Raw genomic sequence first — 21,906 nt, 5'->3', positions numbered from 1 at the left:
GATTAGACTCCATCTGTGAGAGTTTCTGTATGTGTAGGATATCTGGATAGATGTAACTACTCGAGATCTCTCCGTATATTATACTGGATACATATTTGTGTGAATAGTCTGTGTTACATTTGCGCCCGTCGTGATGTCAGAGAGCAGATGTCATGTGACGCTCCTGATAAAGTGAAGACAGCGATTACAAGCAGCCGTTCAGTCCTGGCTCCGTCGTTCCTCCATCTGTCCCGATGCGAGCCAGGAGAAACCGGATACTTCTAGCCCCCTCACACCTCGGCTATAAGGGGACCGCTTAATTGCCTTCCTTCGCTATGCAAGAAGATGATGATAAACCACTTCAAGTAGCACAATGACAGCTAAGATTTATTTTCCTCTGAGGTGACTGATGCTAGTAACATGACTTGTAATATTTGGGAGCAAGAGTCTAATTTTAGTCCGTCATTAATCTCTTGCCATCATATATTATATGCAAACGACATTACAATTCTATAAATACATTAATTTTCGAACATCTCTTCCTAACCCTGAGCGCACTGATACAAACTACAACCCTCTAAAATCGTACTAATCCCGTAATAATCCCTCAAAAATATTCAGACTCACTTATATAATAAGATTTTTTCAATCTCCTTTTGGACTAACATTACCTCTATTCATTTAAACATTTGCCCATCATGTTATCTTTTATATTCTTTATCCCCTTTATAAATTTTCTACATCATGTAATCTGTTATTTGATGTATTTTTTAACTTGATTACTATATTTTTAGATCAGTGTAATGCCAGTATAACCCTGCTAAAACGACATGATGATGCTGCATGACTTCCAGTAACACAGTGACCTGCAGGCTTATTGTGTTTCCATCACATTCACGTGATGACCGCTGTTGTTGAAGTGATAACATGACTTGACTTGTGCGAGTAGTGATTTTTTCATCAACGCTGATCTGGAGAGCAATTATCTCCACCATTCACTCAAGATATGTGTGCAACCAGGTGGGGGGGGAAAGTGAAAAATGGTTGGGGTCAACATGCGGGGACCTTTTTTTCCACAGTTTTGACCTGATAATGAAACTAGATGCAAAGTTTAGTTATCAAAGTTATTAGAATTCATCCTGAGGGGGACATGAATGTCTGAACCAGATTTTATGGCAATCCATCCAGTAGTTGTTGAGATATTTCAATAAAAGCCACCAATGCTGACCACGTGGTGGCGCTATAGAGGAAAAGTCAGGGGATCAGTAAAGTTAGTAGGATTCATCCTCTGGGGATCATGAATGTCTGTAGAAAATTCTTTAAATTAGGTAAAGGTGATTGACAATTGAATTGAAATATTAAAGGGACTATTTGTAACTTCTTACACGTATACATCAATCCGGGTCGGTTTCCCATGCGCGCTCGCGTGTGGCTACGCTGTTCAGACTCAGACTCCAACACAAACTACACGGAAGCACCAAAACCGCAAAGTTCTATCTAGTGAAGCCCGTGTGCTAAACAGTGTTGGCCGCGGTCGGAGGACGCGGAGGAGACCGTAGCTTTGGTCTCCAGGACCGGAGTCTCTGCTGTTCTCTGCTCCTCTGCCTGCCTGCCTTCACTCAGCTCGCTCCACCTCACGTGCATGAAGACTTCGTAGCTCTGAGAATATCTAGTGAATGTACAGTGGACGTTTGTGCAGAAATAACTGCTGCAGCTCCTCCAGGCCAACAGAGGTTTCCTGTGTCTTGTGAAGTGACGGGGCTCCGCAACGAGTTACGTTATCTTCTCCGACCGGGTGCCGGTGTCTCCCCTGTTGTCTCCGGCCGCGGTCGGGAGGCTGAAGCAGGAAAAGCCAACACTAGGATCAACAGTGATTCATGGAGAAACCTTAGTCTGGTCAGCTAACATTGCTGCCAAGCAGGTGAAATATAGAGTGATATTGTGTTTTTTTAGCTGACGTGTGTCGCCTCACTGCTTTGACGGATGCTCGCTCACATTCAGGTAGCGCGTGCACACGGGCGAGCGCGAGCAACAGGACGCTGACTTTCGTTGACTTAACGGCCACAGGTGTCGCTGTTACAACCAATTTCTGATTCTTACAAACAGTCCCTTTAAAACAATAATCTACTACGATTAAAAAGGTGTATTGTTTCCACGTTTAAATTCCTAGCTTTGCAGATCAGAAATAGGAAATGTAAATGTCTCACCGCTAGGCCCTTTTCAAATCTGCCCCTTAATTATACACTCAATGTTTTCCTTCTTGAGCGTGTTGTAATCTAAGAGATCTCCAAGCTCCTCAGCTGTGTTGATTGTTAATTGATGACCCTTCCTCGATATGAGAGACCAATATGTTCGGTGCATATCTCTCATGCTCTGTTGAAGGTCTCAGAGAAAATACATTTGGTGCAAAGGAGATAAGTTGGCAGATGTTTTGATCCCTTTGGTGGCAATCTGTCTAAAAGTTGCTGAAAGGCGGTCAGATAAGACAAAGAACTGCTGAGCGACAACACTTGATAATCTTCACAAACAAGTAGCTTGTCTCGCTCTTTGACCCACTTTGATCAAATCCCATTCTTCTGGTCGATCTTTGTCTCCTGGAGCTCATTTGGCTTCTGATGTTATCTGTGGAGTTACAACACGTGGCTCCTCCTCAGCCTGCAGGTCAAAGGTGAACTGAGGGTGAAGAAGCACACGCTCCACTGTGTCATTTGATTGTCATCGTATTAATTACATCACTGAAACAGTGAACAGTTCAATCAGTTAATAAGTTACAGCTGCTTGCAGCGCAATCACAGTCTCTAAAACCCCACCTGTGTATAGCTACATATTGGGATGGCTTTATTCATTCACCTTACATTATATGAGTTTATTAACATGAAACCAGCGACAGTGTGGGAGCGCCATCAGATATGAGTTGAGACAGATTTTCCTCTAATGTGTTTAGTCAGTGGGAGCAGTTAGGAGTGGTGCTTATTCACACTGACAACTTCCCCTAAAACAGGCTGCATTACAACACTGGGACCTCTGACCCTTAGTTAAAACATCAGCTTTTATTTAAAAAATACATTTGAACATTAAAAGATTGTGTAAATACCTTTTTTCCACACTGACACTCTCAGAAAATGACCTCAGTTATGCTGTAAATTCAATGACAGATGGGAGTTGCTGACTGATTTCCCAACGCGCTGGATAAGATATAACTATCCCATGACCTGAAGAACATGTAGTACGTGATCTTGTGTGCACTTTTACCAAAAACAACCAAGACCCAAGAAAACAAAAACATGAATCCAGGAGGTGTTACAAGTAACATTGTAAAGCTCAGTTTAAGCAGCCAGTGGACTTAAGTTATTAAATGAATAAAAAAAAACACCATCATTTTCCTTTAGCAAATAAAAGGAGGCACGATTACGTGTGTTTGGAGCAGGTGCAAACATGGAACTCCCAAAACAAAGTTCCCATAAAAATACAATAAAAAAGTAATGGTCTGACTGTATCATGACAAATACATGAGGCTGGTTTTATTTGTTAACCTTGAATGGCATTAATATTGAGCTGAGTCTGAGGCTTTAAAGCTTGAGGAGAGGTGAGGCCCGGTGATGATTTATATTTTGCATTGTTAACATATTTTGGAATTCAGACATCATTAACTTTAATATTTACACCATTTATGCTTTTCCTACTGTGACATTTTGAAAACTAATTTTCTGCTTCTTCCTTGATGTGTTTGGCTTTAAGTCTAGGTGTGACTGTAGGTGTTTTTCTAGCAATACTAACATTTCATGCTTGGACTGTAAAGCTTGGTCTTGGTAGCATACATATTGTTACATTGTCTATTTAAAGAGGACCTATTGTGCTTATTATCAGGTGCATACTTGTATTTTGGGTTTCTACTAGAACATGTTTACATGTTTTAATGTTCAAAAAACGCTTCATTTTTCTCATACCGGCTGTGCTGCAACACCTCTTTTCACCCTCTGTCTGAAACGCTGGGTTTGAGCTCCTCCTGTTTGAGCTCTGTTTCTTGAGACTCACATGAATTGTGTCGCTTTTCACCCACTTGTAGTCTCTCTTGTAGCTGCTCTTCTTTTTCTTTGTGGTAGTTTCCATCATATTCAGCACCTCTGCACCTAGTGACGTTGACGCTATTGATGACGTTGATGCTATTGATAATGTTGATGACAATATTGAGGATGTTGTTGATGTGGATTAGGATATTCATGATGATGATATTGATGATGATGTTGTTAATGATGATGACAACAACAAAAAATCTGCCTCTAAACACCCTGTGCATTGCCTCTGTGCACTACCTGTCGGCGCCTGTGACTGATCAGACTTGAAGCTGTTGTTGGCACTTATTCACGTTGTTCCCTCCTATCTAGATCCTTGCTTGTGTTGTACGAACTCTTGGATGTACGTCGCTTTGGACAAAAGCGTCTGCTAAATAAAATTGTAGAAAACTAGAACCAATGAAATGGGGGACATTATCTCAATATGTGGGACAACAACAAATAGGATAAAAAAATTCTGTGTAATCCCTCGTAAAGTGGGACATCCCTGGTCACCCTATCCCAGGGGTCTCTTAGCAACCTGCGGCTCCGGAGCCACATTCGGCTCTTTAGCCCCTCTCCAGTGGCTCCCTGTGGATTTTTAAAAATGGAAATGAATAACTGTTTTTTGTTTACATTTTCATTTTTATTTATCATTGTTGTAGGTCTAATGTGCGACAGAGTATTAGGAAAACATTGAGGGAAGAAAAAAAAATCTGAGATTTCTAAAATAAAGTCATAATATTACGAGAATAAAGTCATATTATTATAAAGTATTAATTTGATGTGTTATTTTCTTTTTTCTCGTAAAGTTATGACTTTATTCTCGTAATATTACGACTTTTTTTCTCGTAAAGTTATGACTTTATTCTCGTAATATTACGACTTTTTCTCGTAAAGTTATGACTTTATTCTCGTAATATTACGACTTTTTTTCTCGTAAAGTTATGACTTTATTCTCGTAATATTACGACTTTTTCTCGTAAAGTTATGACTTTATTCTGGAAATCTCTGATTTTCTTTCCCCTCAATGTGGCCCTAATACTCATTTTCTCTTTGGCCCTCACTACATTAGACTTATATACTATATATTTAGACTATAAGCTGTGTTACCTTCATCACAATGCTCAAATGTTTTGCGGCTCCAGACAGATTTTTGCCTAAAATGTCTCTTTTGATAGTAAAGGTTGCTGACCCCTGACCTATCCCAACCCTGCAGCACCAGTCTGATGGAGAAATTACGCATGTTGTTATTATTCTCACTGTTTTGAACCAGGAAGTGTAGCTCCACCCTCTGAGAGACCAACCCAACCAATGAGCTCAGTGCTGCCTCAGAGGAGTGATCTGTATATCTAACACTCACAGCACCGCCTGTTCATTGTACTGAGTCAGCGGCCATGCGCAGATGTGACCAGAGGAGGGCTGAGCTGTGTAGGCTGGAGGCTACATAAAGATCTCTCTCTGCACTGACACACTAGAAACCACAGGCAGCAGCCGGAGCCTTGACTTGGACGAGGAAAAACATAAATCCAGGATAGTCTGCCGGTGACGGGGTACCTTGGGATCTCTCCAACATCCTCCTCCTCCTCCTCCTCTTCTTCTCACTGACCATCTCGGATGCAGAGAGCAGCAGCAGCAGCAGCAGCAGCGATGCGGCGGCTCTGCTGTTAACGCGTTGTTGGACTCTCTCTCTCTTGTTTTTGCCGGTTTTTATCTAAAAAAGGAGGCAGAATAAACCCACAATGAAGCTGAAACCGAACCAGACCAGGACATACGACGGAGAGGGCTTCAAGAAACGAGCGGCGTGTCTGTGCTTCAAGAATGAACGTGAAGAAGAGGTGAGAGGATGAAGAGTATCCAGGTGTATGCCTGTGTGGCCTATAGTCATCTCCAGTCATTCATACTATTACAGGGGATGGTTATAATTAAAATAGACAGTTATGTTTAATAATACGTCTGGGTTTTGATGTATGGCGTCTCTTTCTACGTGTAGCTGCGTTTACACTGTTGTTTCTGTCTGTCACAGTGTTTTGGTTTTGGTTTTGCTGCCGCTGTTGATGCGCCTTTGGGCCATCCAGTTCAGGCTAGTTTGAGGAGCTTCTAGAGAAAGAGGAGGAAAAAAGAGGCTGTTGTCAAGGTAGCCGTCGTTAATAACAATCGGTACCGGTGGTGACTTTCAAAGTAAAACACCCTGGCTAAGAACCTCCAATTCAATTCAATTTGCTTTATTGATCATGACTGTCAGGTGAATAATATTGCCAAAGCGTCAATTCAATGATAAATAAAAAGAAAAAAAAACATATATTATAATAATAATGAACAACTTTATTTGTATAGCACCTTTCCAAACATAGTTACAAAGTGCTTTACATAAGTTAAAATAGTGCAAACATCAAGATAAAAACAATACAGAATAAAAACATAGGCCAAAATAAAATGTTGAACATAAAACTTTTGTACAAAAAGTCAACAATAATGAAATTTAAAACAAGGGATTGCTATAAAAAGGCCTTCCTGTAAAGGTAGGTTTTGAGGCGTGATTTAAAAGAAGAAACAGAGTTTACTAGCCTGAGTTCCTCCTGAAGGGAGAATTGTGTATATATATATATTTATATATATATATACACAATTCATTAAGCAAATTACAATATATAGATATTTAAAAAGATCTTGCATGTAAATGGAAGAAAACAATAAAGAAGTCATTAATGTTTGTTGTGTCCAATAAAACAAACAAACAAATAAAAAACAGTTAAGAACAATATATTGCAATATCAAAGGATAAATGTCAAAAAACAAAAAACATGAAGTAGAAGGGTAAATAAAAGGCAGAGTGTGAGTTACATCTATTATGTGTTGTTTAAGTTGTGGTTGTCTCTTAGGCTGTGACATGCACTGACGTATCCTGCGGCTTCTATGGCGATGACACTATTTTCTCCAAGTAGATTTATTTTGGTTAGAGAGGGAATCAAAATCTTGGAGTTTACATTTAAGTTTTGTAGAGCATTTTTCCTAATTTCTTCACATGTGCTACACAAAACTGCATTTGGGGTTAACTCAAAGCTCTTATTGTGAAGACACATTCGCCCAGCTTCCTGTTATTTTCTTGCTGGCTTGTAAACTAACAGAGCGAGGGGGCGAGGTTTGCACGTTTTTAGCGGCTTTAACATCGAAGTGTGTTGCGTGAAGAGATACAAATAAGAGCCACAAGTCTGTTATTAAATGTATTTATCACTTCACCACATTTAATACACGACATGGAGGTAAAATCATCCATGACCATTCATGTATCTGCTGCATCCCGCCGGCCTTCAGCCTTGAGCGGGCAGCTGCGTAGCAACGAGGAGGAGGAGGATTTAAAGGGGCCCTCCACATGTAAATAATGAATATATGGGTGACAGGCTTTTATTGTTGTTGTGTCTTAAAGACTTTTCTCTGTGATATACAATACTGTAGATCCAGTTTAAAGCGGATATCCGTTCGTTTTTAAGCAGTGTTTTCCACCCTAAACCTAATTAAAAATACATTAGCTGTGATATTCCCAAGATAATAACTTGTTACAAGAGCTAACGTGAGATATGTTGTTTGATTTTATGTGATTTTTGCTCAGTCACTGTATTTAGTTATTTATTTTTTATTTTTACACACATTATTTTAGATGCAGTTTACACAATAACATTTTCAAAATAAATAAATAATAAAAAAAACAGTGACCCATAACAAATGCACATGCCAAATCAAAACTGTGCAAAAACTACAGAAAATTAACTAAATAAATAAAATCAGCCTTTAAAAAAGGGTTAGTCTAAGTGAGTCTGAAAACTTTATCAAATGGATACACACACAATCAAAAATCCTTTCTCTCACAGTCTTCAAGACATGGATGCTAAGAGTAATGACCACATATATTTATCCAGAGAGCCCACATTGATATAATTAATATAAAATTACACGTTCAAGTTCTGCAGTTTTCAACTGTGCATTAGACCAGGGTTGGATCAAGCAGCACTATCCACGTTACTGGTTCCCCTTTGGGACTAATATTAGTCATGTATCCATATTACTAGTTAGTCCAAACATCAGGACTATATTTCTGTTTTTGTGGCATATTCTTGCACGTCTAAATTTAGCCTCCTCTTTGAGTTTAGCATAAACAAACTGTTACACAATATACAGTCAAAACAGCCCAGTCTGGTGGCCCAGGACTGGCACAGAGAGGCACTCTGTCTGAGCCCTCCAGTGTTTGGCTGGACAACACACAGATCGGAAGATTTACACAAGTATATCCGCTCCCTCACACATGTGCAGATGTTATGTCATCATTACGTGTGAAGACCATGACAGATTATCTAAAAATCGGTGATATAAAATGAGAGATTTTAAATTTGTTTTTATAAAACTTAGTACCTGTACTGCTGCGCTCTGGCCCGCAGATTTTGTTTGAACACTGTGATTCTTTTCTCACGACTTGTAATCACAGAAAAGGACAGATTGTGACAACAGAAGAGAGTAGGTGTGACAGTGGCCCTCAGGATTTTCAGGCTTTGACAGGCATGTCTGCTCATGCACTCACGTGGATGGCACTGCTTAAAGAATGAGAAAACCAATCTGGTGCTCTTTGGGTGCTAACAATGGTCATTTTCTTTCTAAAGAAGCTTGATATATGGTGCTTTGTGTCATCAATACTTCCCTTAAACACATGACTATACACTTAACAATCAGTTCCTGGACACAGGAGACCTAGCTGTGGTGAAATAAGAGCCATACATGCTGTTGGACGGTTTTGTTTTGGAGAGGAAAGGAGAAAGCTGAGCCCTCAGGGCGAGGTACTCTATGACAGCAATTAAACTCCCAACAGGGGAAAGCAGGAACCTGACAGTGCAGCAGCAGAGGGATGGCGGTGTTCGCCGAGGAGGGCACCTGGGTAAATTAACAGCATGTGAGTTATTCGGGGCCTCTGTGTGTGCCAAGAGAGCTTCTTTAATTATCTTACGTCATTATAGTGCAGTGGTATAGGTTGCAGAAACCAATAGTTGAATAAGAAATCCTAGAGTTTCTGAAAGATTAAATTAAGTCTACTAATTCATAAGTTTATTCAAATTTAACACAAATAAACTCAGTGATCCTATATCTTTTTTCTGGCTTTGTGTTTTTAAACATATAAAGCTATTCTGATTGGATATTGTGAAGCTCACAGTGAAATGTGTGGGTGTGTTTTTATGTGAAATTATTCCATCACAACTTTCTCACTTGGTTGCTGCGCAGAAATAATCAGAATGCGGTAAAAACAAAGTAAAGCTTTATGGTTTTAAAGCTGCTGGAATTTCAATATTTGTATTTGTATATGAACAATAGATCAGTACTCTCACCGCTCTCATCAGTGTTGTTTCCAGCAGTGGCAGGCAGCTGTTTTTATCAAAAAGCTCTAAAAAATAACTGTACTAGAGCGGCAAAGATTAATCAATTAGTTGTCAACTATTAAAATAATCGCCAACTACTTTGATAATTGATTAATTGAGTATTTTTTTTCTCTGATTCCAGCTTCTTAAATGTGAATATTTTCTTTACTCCTCTATGACAGTAAACTGAATATCTTTGAGTTGTGGACAAAACAAGACATTTAAGGACGTCATCTTGGGCTTTGGGAAACACATTTTCTGACATTTTGTAGACCAAACAAGTAATCGATTAATCGAGAGAATAAGCGACAGATTAATCAACAATTAAAGTAATCGTTAGCTGCAACTCTAAACTGTGCACTACTGGCCTCAGCACCAAACAGACAAACAAAACCTAGCAGTTGAACATAATGGATCATTTAGCAGCTAAAGAGCCTGATTCTTTCCCTTTTGGGAGCTGGTGGAGACCAAAACAGAGCTAAAAAGAGAGTGAATATTGGACTCAACATTTGTCAGAAACATGACTCGATGTTCGCAGCTTGTTTCCACTTACACCAAGCATCCTGTAAGTTAAGTGTCATCAATCTAGGAGCAACCTTATGTGTTGCATACTGTTCTTGGCAGTGTTGATGCTTAAGGATCAGTGTGTAGGATTTAGTGGTGAGGTTGCGGATTGCAATACACCGAAAACCCCTCAACTCACCCCCTCCCTTTTCAAGCATGTCGCAGAACTAGGGTGGCCTTCAGGTAACGTAAGAACGTGAAAGGAGGAGGAGGAGGAGGAGGATGTCCGTGTGAGTGGATGCTTCAGCAGAAAGTCAGAAACGTAGGTGTTCAGTTTCTCCTGCTACAGTCCCTGTTAACGACTCCTCTCTTATTTGTTGATACCTGCATAAGGTGACGACTATATTACTGTCTTAGCACTATTGATTCTGCCCCCTACACTTGTGTACTTGAGTGTCTTAGACTTCCCACCATTCTCTCCTCCCGACCTGGCCTGGCATTTGGAGCCTTCTTTATTTGACAGCTACAGGCGCTCCTCATTGGGGAGGAGGAGGAGGAGGAGGTGGTGTTAATGTCCTCCAGAATATCGCTGCCTGCTGTCCCTGGTTGAGGCCATGCCAGAGGACTCACGTGACAGCCTGCGTTTTACTACCAGTGGAGATTCTGATACCTCAAATTGTGATATTGAGTTAAGGATGATCTTTTCTAAGACTGATTATTGGATCGGAGAAAGGTTAGCTGACGTCACATGAGTCTGACATAGTGGTTTTCATTACTCCAGAGGAGATTTACTGTATGTTAAAGAATTTGCCCGACTCCTCTTGCATACTGGGGGGCCCCCTGGGAAGTGATGTGAGCTGCAAAACGGTAAAATGTCACGGGGAACCACTGCAGCGTTCCCTACCTCGTGGGGTTTCGCCTTCACCCTGCCACTCTTTCCAAATATAAGTGGGTTTCTGTGCTCAGAGTTCAGCTGTCACCTGACCGTTGACCTATGTATCATGACGGTGTGAGGTATTTTGTTTTGGTTTTTCGTCACGCTTTCAACTGTCGCCTATGGAGTTCAAGGCAATGCTGCTCTTCTGGAGTCAAACGTTATAGGAAAGGTCAGAGAGAGTAAAGTCCTGGGTATGTGTCGTCTTCTTAGTCAGTGATTCCCAACGAGGGGTTCTTATTAAGATTTGTATTTGAGTAGTGAAATTAATTTGACAAAATGGAAAATACAATTTGTTTTAAAAAATATATATCCACAAATGAAGTGGGCTTCAACACCTGAACATTACATGTTAGGATTGAGAGTGCTTGAAAAGTAGTTAGCAAGTGATAAACAGTTAGCAAAAAGTATTAATGGTTGAAATAGATATCCAAAAGGAATGAATACACTGTTTGGTAAATGTAGTGTAAAAACGGTTGAAGTAGTATTCTATAAGTTAGCTAAAAGTAATAGATAAACAGTTGATAAAAGAAAAGGATAACGGTAGGGCTGCAACTAACGATTATTTTCATTATCGATTAATCCGCTGATTATTTTCTAGATTAATCGTCCGGTTAAAATGTCCGGAAATAGTGAGAAATGTCCATTTCTTAAAATCCAAGGTGATGTCTTTAAATGTCTTGTTCTGTCAATCCAAAACACAAAGATATCCAGTTTAATTTGACATAAAACTGGGGGAAAAAAGCACAAAATCTCCATATTCGAGAGACTGAAAACCAAATTTTCTGCCATTTTTGCATGAAAAATGACTATAACGATTAATCAATTATCAAAGTAATTGGCGATAATTTTCCCGTCGGTCGACTATCGTTGCAGCTCAGATAACTGGTAAAAAATAGTTATCTAAATAATGGATTAACAGTTGAAATGGCCAACTAAAAGCAATGTATTTATGGTTGAAATGGCTAAAAGCTTCACTGTATGGAAAAAAACGTTGTAGTATCCACTTTTATATAATTAATAGTGTTAACGTCCAGTTTAAAGTCGATTCAAAATAGCTCATTTGAAAGCAATGGGAGGTGTCAAAGGGGTACTTCAGTGCATCTGACTGGGCGCTGACCTCTTAATGAACTTCAAATACTTGCATTTCAATGAATTGACTAAACTTGTCCGAGTTATTTGGTGCTTATAGACATGAATAGAAGCTTGCAGGCTTGATTTTTATTGTGACGACAAATGTCTCGTCCTGCTGAAGCTTAAAGGCATCGCCGCTCCCTCTTATGAACGTTATTCATCTCAGACGCACATGTGAAGAAACAAATTCTTAATTATACACTGTTTGTAATATGTCGATTCAGCGCTCTACATTCCTAAATTCATTAAACCCAAACTAAATGTGGCCTGTGCTGTGTATAGTCTGAGGACGGACAAACAACAACCGAAAGATAAAAATGGAACAAGCAGAGCAGAAATCAGCTTTTGTCCTCGCTGTCCGGGAGGCTCTGTGGCTTTTGTTTTGTATACATCACATACTTTAGACTTAGGACACGTTGACAACAGCGATCTCCCTTTAATCCTCGCCGGCTGCAGCTCAACACACACGACCAGACAGCGAGGGCAGCGGGTTGGATGGAGATGGAGATCTCATCCAAAACACAAAGAATTAATTTTTTATTATGTCATACCACTGAAATAGCTCATCCCGCATGGAAGTACATGATACAATAATAGCCTGTATGGAAACAGACTTTCGGCAAATAAGCCCTAGCTGCATATGACAATAGAATAATTACCATCTTTTTTCTTAGTTGAATTTCTCAGATTTAAAGGACAACAGTTCAGTTTGTTTTAGCTCTCTTCAGTCTGTTCATCAAAGAGCTCACTCGAGCAGGTTACAAGGTCCGACTTTGCACATTTTTTACAGTCTGCACTCTACTGAGAAGACGTCATGTTCTGCACCAGCACTGTTTGCACTCTGAGTGTAAATGCCCCTTCCTCTAAGTAACACACGTCCCTTACTGTACACCATATCAGACATGCACCTGTCTGATGGGACCAACACCTGTTGTGTGTTAGCCTTGAAGCTTTTCATCTACAGGAAACGTTTACTGAGCGTGCAGGCGCTTAATCCACGTCACCATGCCTGACATACGCGCCGTATAGCTACCCCACTGCCCTTCATCCTAACCAACGTCGTCTGGAATGGAAGCAGGTGACCGAGTTGGGTGAACGAGCACGTGAGGAAAGACGGCAGCCGACAGCGCTCGCTGTCAAAACCCCCGAGCATGTGCCGGCGTCCAATCGGTTTGGCCCTGGTAGCTGCAGCCACAATCCCATTAGAGAACGTAAGGGAAGATATACACAAGCTGTGTTCGGATTAAGTGACTCCTTTGGCAGATTATGGGTGGCAGAGCTAAATGTCACCATATGTCGCACTAGCTGCTTAACACACTTTTCTCTCTTTAATGCATTTACCTTCACTGATTATTGCTGATTATTATAAAATCATTTCTGAACCACTAATAATCAGCTGTTGATATCATTACGACTGTGTTTTTAATAATGAGCGAAATCGCTCCATACAAATGTGGTAATGTTTACAGCTGGTGTGCGTGCGTCTGTTGTGGTTGCTATATGGACACGGCTAGAAAATGCAGACACGGGCGCATCTGATCTGTACATATCCGTGTACACTGCAACTGTAGTGTAATTCAAGCCCAGCATTCAAGGCCGCTTAGGGGGAGCACCGACAGCATTTGAGTGGCTCATGCTTGGTTTACATGCATTGTTTGCTCGTGTTGGCACCGCTTCAACGCCGGCTTTGATTAAGCTTCTTCTGTGAAAATCACCAAAATGTTATTGGCAAACTCGGTGGCGGACCCGGGCTGTCTGAGGGGACAGGGGCGTAAGAAATAAAAATGGCACCAGCTGCATGCGTTGGTGCGCAGAGAGTTTTCTATAGCATGTAGGGCAGCCTATATGACACTGCATCATGCTTTCACCATTTTAAGGCCACCCCAGAGGTCACTTTATCACGTTTTCACCATTTAAGGGCACCCTAGAGTGCACTTTATCATGTTTTCACCATTTAAGTGCACCCTAGAGGGCACTTTATCATGTTTTCTCCATTTAAGGGCACCTTAGAGGACACTTAATCATGTTTTCTCCACTGGAAAGGTACCCTAGGGGGCACTTTCTCATGTTTTCTCCATTTAAGGGCACCCTAAAGGCCCCTAATCATGTTTTATCTACCATAAGGGCATCCAAGAGGGCACTTTTATTGCATGTTTTTACCATGAGGCCACCAAGGGGTGCGGTCACCCCCACCCCTGAGTCCACCAGTGGGCAAAGTAGACGGATACGTGAAGCCTCCGAGAAAGAAAATACCAAAAATGATTGAACAGGAGAATGTTTCGCTGAAAATATAACGGATACATGCTGTCGTCCCCAAAAATCCTCCGTTTGTTCTAGTTAGAATGAGCTTACTTCTTTTTTTATTATTTTTAACTACTGTTATCCAGGTTTGTGTGTGATATTTTACAATAATTGAAATTACCAGTTGAAATTTAAATGAAGTAAAGTACCATTTTTAGTGTGGATCATTCTCATATTTTCATATCCGAAGACCATTTATACCATGTCAGGATTCAATATTTAAAGCTATGAAGGCTGTGATGGATTTAGGATCCTGTAAGCAGCAACAGAGAATAAATAGCAGAGGCCGCGCCAACCAATCATCAGCCGCCTGTCCTTGAGACCTGAGTCTAAAGGGTCAAAGGTCACATCTCATGTCAATGTGTGATTGAACGCTCCTCTGAAAAGACAGGGACTTCTTGCTTCCACCTGCAGTGACATGTTTATTTGTGTCTAAAGGGGCGTATGAAGACACACGCTCCTTATTTCACGGTAAAAATAAAGGAATTAACATGTTGTACAATTCTTAAAACTTGTGCTTTCTTTTGTAGGTTTTGCTGGTCAGCAGCAGTCGGCACCCGGACCAGTGGATCGTCCCCGGAGGTGGGATGGAGCCGGAGGAGGAGCCGTGTGGTGCCGCGGTTCGAGAGGTGTTTGAGGAGGTGAATAAACCTAAGAATTAATTTTGTCTCTCGACACCTATGTGAGGTCATTTTTTTTGTGTGAGATGAATATGATGAGCACATGGTGAGAATTAAAAAGGAAGTCTTCAAGGATGGTTGAACACAGCAGTTCCCTACCAGAAAATATCCCTTTTTACATCCAAAGACCACCTGTCCGTTATATAACAGGCATTCAAAACAGCATGTAAAGAATTTGTTCTTAGGAAATGTCTTGGTGTTATTATAGCAGCTGTTGCAAAAGTCCTCTGTCCCTGCAACTGTCTATGTTCAAACTGCAGGATTTTCTGAATCATTTTTAATTTATTGCTACAAAACGTCCCATTCTGCTATAGTTTCAACCAAGATGTATGATTTTGTTAAAGGGTGTTCTCATCTATATATGTGTCAATAAAAAAAGTGAAATTAGTAAAAACATAATATATATATATATATATATATATATATATATATATATATATACAGTATTACCAGTGGGCAACCTCCAGGTTCTGAAACGTGAAGCCAATGCAGAAGTGCCTTAAACTTGCATTCTCTCTAACAGCCAGCAGGGGGCGACTCCTCTGGTTGCAAAAAGAAGTCTGATTGTATAGAAGTCTATGAGAAAATAAGCCTACTTCTCACTTGATTTATTACCTCAGTAAACATTGTAAACATGAGTTTATGGTCTCAATCGCTAGTTTCAAGTCTTCTTCAATACAGCATGATGTTCATTTAGTAAATTAAGGTCCCATTTAGAGTCAAATAGACCATAAAGCAGGGGATGCTTTAGGGCGTGGCTACCTTGTGATTGACCGGTCGCTACCACGACGTTGTCCGGTCTGGGAGTTGTCCGCGTTTTCGTCTTACAACTTTAACCCTTTCACAGTTGGTTTTCAGTTCATGAAAGTTAACAAATGTTGTAACATTTTGGTCAACTAAACAACGTCTTATTCAGCGTTCGGTTGTACTTAACTCCACCCTCTGGTGTCACTTCTGGTTGCAAAACACCAAGATGGCGACAGCCAAAATGCCGAACTCAAGGTTTCAAAACGGCAGTCCACAAACCAATGGCTGACGTCATGATGACTACGTCCACTTCTCATATACAGTCTATGATTTTTACAGAGAGTGACATGGCAAATTTGGCAATTTGGATAGTGAAAGGTCATTCCATTCATTATTTTTTATTAGAAATCCAGCTCAAATGAGGTCACACAACTCTCTCACGTCACTGCAGTTGTCCATTTCCAGTAAAAAAAAAAAAGACAGAAGTGGAGCTGCATGGTTCAGACAGTTGGCTGCAGTGTGCATGCTAAGGGTGAGATTTTTGAAAGGCCGCGGTGTCAGTAGCTGGCTGACGGAGGAGCCCGCTGGTATTCCAGAGATCCCTCTGGTTGAGAACCTTGTGTTCTCGGACACGTCAGCGGTCTAAACTTGGCTCGTCGCTGGATTCCAGTGCATTCGCGGACCCAGCAGCCCAACCCGCTGGACACATCAGCGGGGCAGAGTGACACCTCTGAAGTATGTCGAGGGGGGAAAGGACAGATGTCATATACCTCTTGACAGTAATTTGATTCCCGTGGATTGATAAAGCAACTGTTAAAGTGTTATGAAAGTGATATAATTACATTTCCGCTATAATATCCTTTCAGGATTCGTGCCAGTTTTTTTTTTTTTTTCAGGTGAAGGGACATCACTAAGGATTGATAATATTAGAATTACTGGAAGTCTTGATCAATACGTGCTTCCAAATAGAAATCAATACACTGATTGTAGCTCGGCTGACAGTTTCTACATAAATCGAAGAAGCTGTGAGGTCACAGAGGACAACTCCAAAAATATGTCCGTCTGGGCACAGGGATTTATTCTGAACATTCTTGTGTTTGGGTACGTGTTTGACAAGCGTCTCTACATCAAAACAAAGCCTGGGAGGTTACCGTGGAGTTCAGTACATAGAGCCCTTTAAAAACACTGGATTGTAATACACAATACCCATTGTTTTGGCACAGAATATAGTCTGTGGTTTGAACGCTGCTTTTCCACCCTCTATTCTTCTTTGTGACTGAATAGAGGACACTCAGAACTTTAAGAAAATCGCACAAAGAAATGTCCTCTGCTGTCCGTTTTGTTCTGTACACTAAAAAATTGGAACGATTTTCTTTCATTTATTCCTCAGGCCGGCGTGAAGGGCAAGCTAGGACGTCTGCTCGGCGTGTTTGAGGTAAGCTTTCACGGCTTTATCTCACTCAGGCACTTTATTATACATATGCAAGTGCACATTAAAGCGTATAAGACGCACAAATTACCATATTATGGTTTTGTATGATCATTAAATACTCAGTTTCCTTTTCTTTCTGATCCATAAAGCAAAACCAGGATCGGAAACACCGGACGTATGTTTATGTGTTGACGGTCACGGAAACGCTGGAGGCCTGGGAGGACTCTGTCAATATAGGTAACACTTTCCCTTCGCCTTCCTGTGAATGTTTGCAGATGCTGTGGTGTGTCTTTCTTCATTCTCTCACCTTTTTACAGCATAATGTTTTTTATTTATGTGAGGGCCAGGAGACTATATGGGTATTGGGGTATGAGGTGACAACAGGTGCCTATAAATCTAGGCCACTGGTTGTAGCTGCAGTTGTTCTGAGCTGCAGTATATTACAGCTGTCAGTAGCCTGGACGCCACTATCCAGCCTTAATACGTTATGTCCTCAGTGGAGAGCATCCTCTACCTGTACAAGCCTGCTACATTCATTATTTTCTACTATATGTATGCCATGTTTTCATGTGCATATGATAAAATTACATTACACTTCCCAATTTCAGTTATTAAAGTGTACCAATTCTTCCTATTATAGATAAGAGAGTAACATGTTGAAGCTTATTATCTTTATTGCATCTATACTAGAAGCCATGGCGTCGATCCAATGTAAGATCAACCTGTGGAAGAGGACAAAAGTGTGTCTGCTGTATAATAATAATCATAAAATGGATAGAATTTGTATGTTATGGCTCTCTATCTGAGGATGACCCAGCATGAAAGCTTCCTTTTTGAACTCATCCATTGCGCTCTGTCTCCCTCTGCAGGACGTAAGCGGGAGTGGTTCACCGTGGACGAGGCCATCAAAGTGCTGCAGAGCCACAAACCCGTCCACGCCGAGTACCTGCGGAGGCTCCAGCTCAGCTGCTCCCCGACCAACGGGAACTCCATCCTCCCGAGCCCGCCGCCGAACGACAACTACCCCCATTACAGCGCCACCGCCACCACGCCCTCGACGGGCAACGTGCTGGGCTCCTCCCGCAGATAGGACTGCACCCTGAACCTCGTCCTTGAAGCTTGGACTTTTCACTGAAAGTCTGTACAGTCTTGCATGAATCTAATGACTTTTTTCAGAGTCGTCGGCTCTCCTGTATGTATAATGTCTAGTCTTTAGCTGCAGGACAGACCAAAGCCATCACCAGAACTGTGTTAAAGACTCGGTGTGACGGAGCAGGAGACGTCTCTGAACAGAAAAAAACTGTGGATATCTCAAGAAACACTTTTTCTTTTGCTGGCAAACACCAGACGGATGAGGCTGAAGCTGCAGACTCAGCTGGTGAAGGAATGCCTTACGGAAACTTTGTATGAATGTTACAGTATATTCGGGTCGTTTTATTTCACCAACGGTCATTTTTACTTTCTTTTTAGCAGAATGGATATGCTTTCTAGTCAATAAAAGAGTGAATTGACCCCAAAGCACGTCCACATGGGGAATGTTTCCAGACTTAATAATGTCCTAGTCATCAACCCATGATGATAACAGCATAGGTCATGTGCTACATGGATCTCATTTAAAAGAACAGACGCCTGAACATAGATATGTTTCAAAGTAAAGTCAGATTTTCTTTTCATCATGTAATCATCAATTATTGATAATTTTTCTAAACTTTAAAGGGCCAGTGTGTAGGATTTAGGCGAACGGCGTTACCATGGTTTTGTGAAAGGGAGTGAGCGGAGGGGTACTCAGTTGGTTGCAATCTGCAACCACACCACTAGATGGCGCTAAATCCTACACACTGTACCTTTTAAGTAAATTGGCCTAAAATGATAAAGCAAAAAAATGGATGGTGGCGTTGAAATAGAAGTAACTAAAGTCAAAATATTTTACATATTTACTTTAAACAAATAAGAGAGCAAAATGAGATAGAAAATGACAGAAATAGCTTGTGGTCGTAAATGGCAGGGTCAAAGGTCAAAGACGTGCACCAGCTGTCAGCGAGTTGATACCTCACTAAAGTCAAAACTGGATCTGAGTCTTGCCGCTGCGTTCGATATATCCTTTAACACGACGCTGCTGTGTCCGTAGTTAAACTTCAGCCAATGCCCCCGACGTTACGACTCCACTGACCTTGACTGATCCAACAAACTGCTCTGTTGACTGTTTAAAGCCACATACCTTTGTTACCGTTTCCCACGTTGTCAAAGTGAAAGTATTTAACGGTGTAAAGGATATCTTTGCCTTAGGTATTACTGTACGTGCTGCTAGGGACAATTGAGTTGATTTCATCTCTAAAGAATTTTCTTTAAATGAAAATAATCAGGGTTAACTGCTCCTTTAAATTAATACTTAGAAGTTCTCTCATGGTGCTGCAAGGCAATTTGGTAAAAAACGACCACCAAATGACATCATTATCCATGTATGATATGATTGTTTTTACACCATCTGCTTGTAATAGAGATTACTTTGCGCCTTGGGCTGCAACTAACAATTATTTTCATTATGGATTAATCTGCAGATTATTTTTTTGAATAATCTACTATTGGTTTGGTCATCACATCTTTTACTGGTTCAAAAGATAATTTCAATATTTTCCAATTGCAATTTTTGATGCATCGTGGGATACCATGTAATATCGGCATTGCCTGTAGGTTTTTCTCTCCATGTCTACAGTCTGCTTCTCCACTAGTTAGTGTCAATTAAAGGCAAAAAAGCTCCTTCAAAAATATTCTAAATGAATCTACATTTTGAGTATGAAGATGGAAATCCAAAGAAAAATGGCTAAAAATTGTCAGTTGAATTGTCCCATTTCAGATCATTATTTTCTGCTCATGTAAAAAGAGACACCCACTCGCTCCTATGTTGACAGCTGAATGACGACTCGTAACCATACAGAGATTTGTAAATAGCTTTGAAGAGAAACGTGTTTTTAACCTGAATGTACCTGTAAAATTTCTCTTTAATATTTTCTATATTTTTTAACAAATGTACAAATGGCAGAAAAAAAAAAAAAAACCCACTGAGAACAGTATGTACAGTATATTTGTATCGATGACAATGTGCCACGGGTTTAGGACGCGATGGTTGGTTGGAATAGAGATGGTTGAATTGAACGCATTTTAAAATCATGATCTGGTGAAATCAACGTGTTTGTCAGGGCGGTATGGAAGTTTAGAGCGGCAAAGAAATTACAGACTGGAACATTTTAGAGATGTCGGGTAAACTAAATGCATTTTTTTTTTTTTTACAAAATATATAAAGCATCTTGCTAATCAACTTGTGTGTGTCAGATACACAAGACTGAGTATAGACATAAATTATAAAATTGGGTTTTTATAACATCTATTTTGGGGAAATGCAGTTTTCAATAAAGGCAGGACAGTAATGATCAGGGAAATGTTTTGGAAAGCTTCGGTAAGACAATGAAAAATAGTTTGTCATACGCTTTTTACAGACAAATGTTTCATTTATTGTTTATTCCAGCTGTTCTAAAGGAGTAAAACACATCTCCTCTTTTCCCCGGTGACCCAGACTAATGCTTCAAAACTTTGCCGCTCCATTACAAAGTCTTATCTCCAGTACCATAAACTCTGAAAACACCAATCCAGCTATACTTTCAGCCTTGTTCGATGGGTAAAATAAGGTCTCCAACCACCTCAAACCTCTGTGTGACTGTGTGTGTATGTAAGTGTTTTATTGTGGGTTGATGAACGTGAAATATGATGTGCCAAATTGAAAAAATTAGTTGGGTGTTCAGGTGGATAAATCTTTGATGTCACGTTGTATTACATCGATTTTTAGGCCAACTGCTTTGTGAAAAAGAATAAGGATCTTAAACATTGTTTGATCAACTTTAATGAGAGGTTATGTAATTTCAGAATATAATCATTTATAATGTGAAAAAAAAGTGTGTTTTTAGAGATTGACTGCATCCGTCATTGTTGGAATTATGACTATAATGAACCACAGGCACTTATTCTTTTCACCCCATACTGGTTTTAATATCCGCTTATCATGAAACTGAGCATATGAGACTATACCAGTCCAAATAACATCAATTTAACTTAAACCCATTCATCTTGATGTTTTGCTGCTCAGTTCTTCTTCTTCTTATTGAAACCCTCGTTTGATGCTTGGGTCTATGTTGATCTGTGAATGCTCCATTTATGAGTAAAGCATGACAGTAAGAATAAAGAATCCCACAAATGAAATGTATGTACAAAAATGTCTTGGACACAAGCGTCCACTAAAATGACCGCTGGATGTGTGGACAGCTTGATTGTCTACTGAACACACTGTAATGTCACACGGATATCTATCCAGAGCATTTTACTTCAAAGCAAACTAAAGATTTCTCACCATTTCTGTCTTGAATATTATGCACCGAAAAGTTTTAACGTGAAAGTGATTTGAAGACTGGAAAAAGATTGTTTTTGAGAAAAGATTGCATTAAAAGGGGAAAAATCTTATCGTTGAATTCTCGTTTATTTGAAATCTACTGTCTATGAGGCAAAAATGACTGGCAAGGATCATTGTTTGGCAAAATGATTCAGCGGTTTTGTTTATAGAAGTAGCAAAGTGGAAAAAGAAAGCTTGTCAAATGAGCAGCTGATGAGCCAAACAAAACATGTAAAGGTTTAGTGTTTCAATCGCTTTGGAGTCATGACTAGATTAACCTGCTTCAGGGCCCCGGGGTGAAGATGT

The 21,906-nt window shown here is 40.2% G+C and overlaps 1 protein-coding gene across 1 annotated transcript; it reads left to right on the top strand.

The window, feature by feature from the left end:
• Positions 1-5,401: 5,401 nt before the first annotated feature.
• Positions 5,402-21,671, top strand: nudt4b (nudix (nucleoside diphosphate linked moiety X)-type motif 4b). Its single transcript, XM_074625033.1, has 5 exons — positions 5,402-5,869; positions 14,834-14,944; positions 17,121-17,165; positions 17,312-17,399; positions 18,032-21,671. The coding sequence occupies exons 1-5, from the start codon at positions 5,774-5,776 to the stop codon at positions 18,250-18,252; spliced, it is 561 nt and encodes a 186-aa protein (XP_074481134.1). The 5' UTR covers positions 5,402-5,773; the 3' UTR covers positions 18,253-21,671.
• Positions 21,672-21,906: the final 235 nt, after the last annotated feature.

This window comes from Sebastes fasciatus, chromosome 23 (genome assembly GCF_043250625.1).
Source record: "Sebastes fasciatus isolate fSebFas1 chromosome 23, fSebFas1.pri, whole genome shotgun sequence".
Taxonomy (NCBI): domain Eukaryota; kingdom Metazoa; phylum Chordata; class Actinopteri; order Perciformes; family Sebastidae; genus Sebastes; species Sebastes fasciatus.
This window is presented reverse-complemented; position numbering and strand designations above follow the sequence as displayed.

Bases quoted from the DNA above. Each gene is read 5' to 3' on its own strand.
- nudt4b (XM_074625033.1), top strand. From the start codon at position 5,774: ATGAAGCTGAAACCGAACCAGACCAGGACATACGACGGAGAGGGCTTC. The intron at 14,945-17,120 runs GTGAATAAACCT...TTTATTCCTCAG, and splicing joins TTCGAGAGGTGTTTGAGGAG to GCCGGCGTGAAGGGCAAGCT. The intron at 17,166-17,311 runs GTAAGCTTTCAC...TGATCCATAAAG, and splicing joins GTCTGCTCGGCGTGTTTGAG to CAAAACCAGGATCGGAAACA.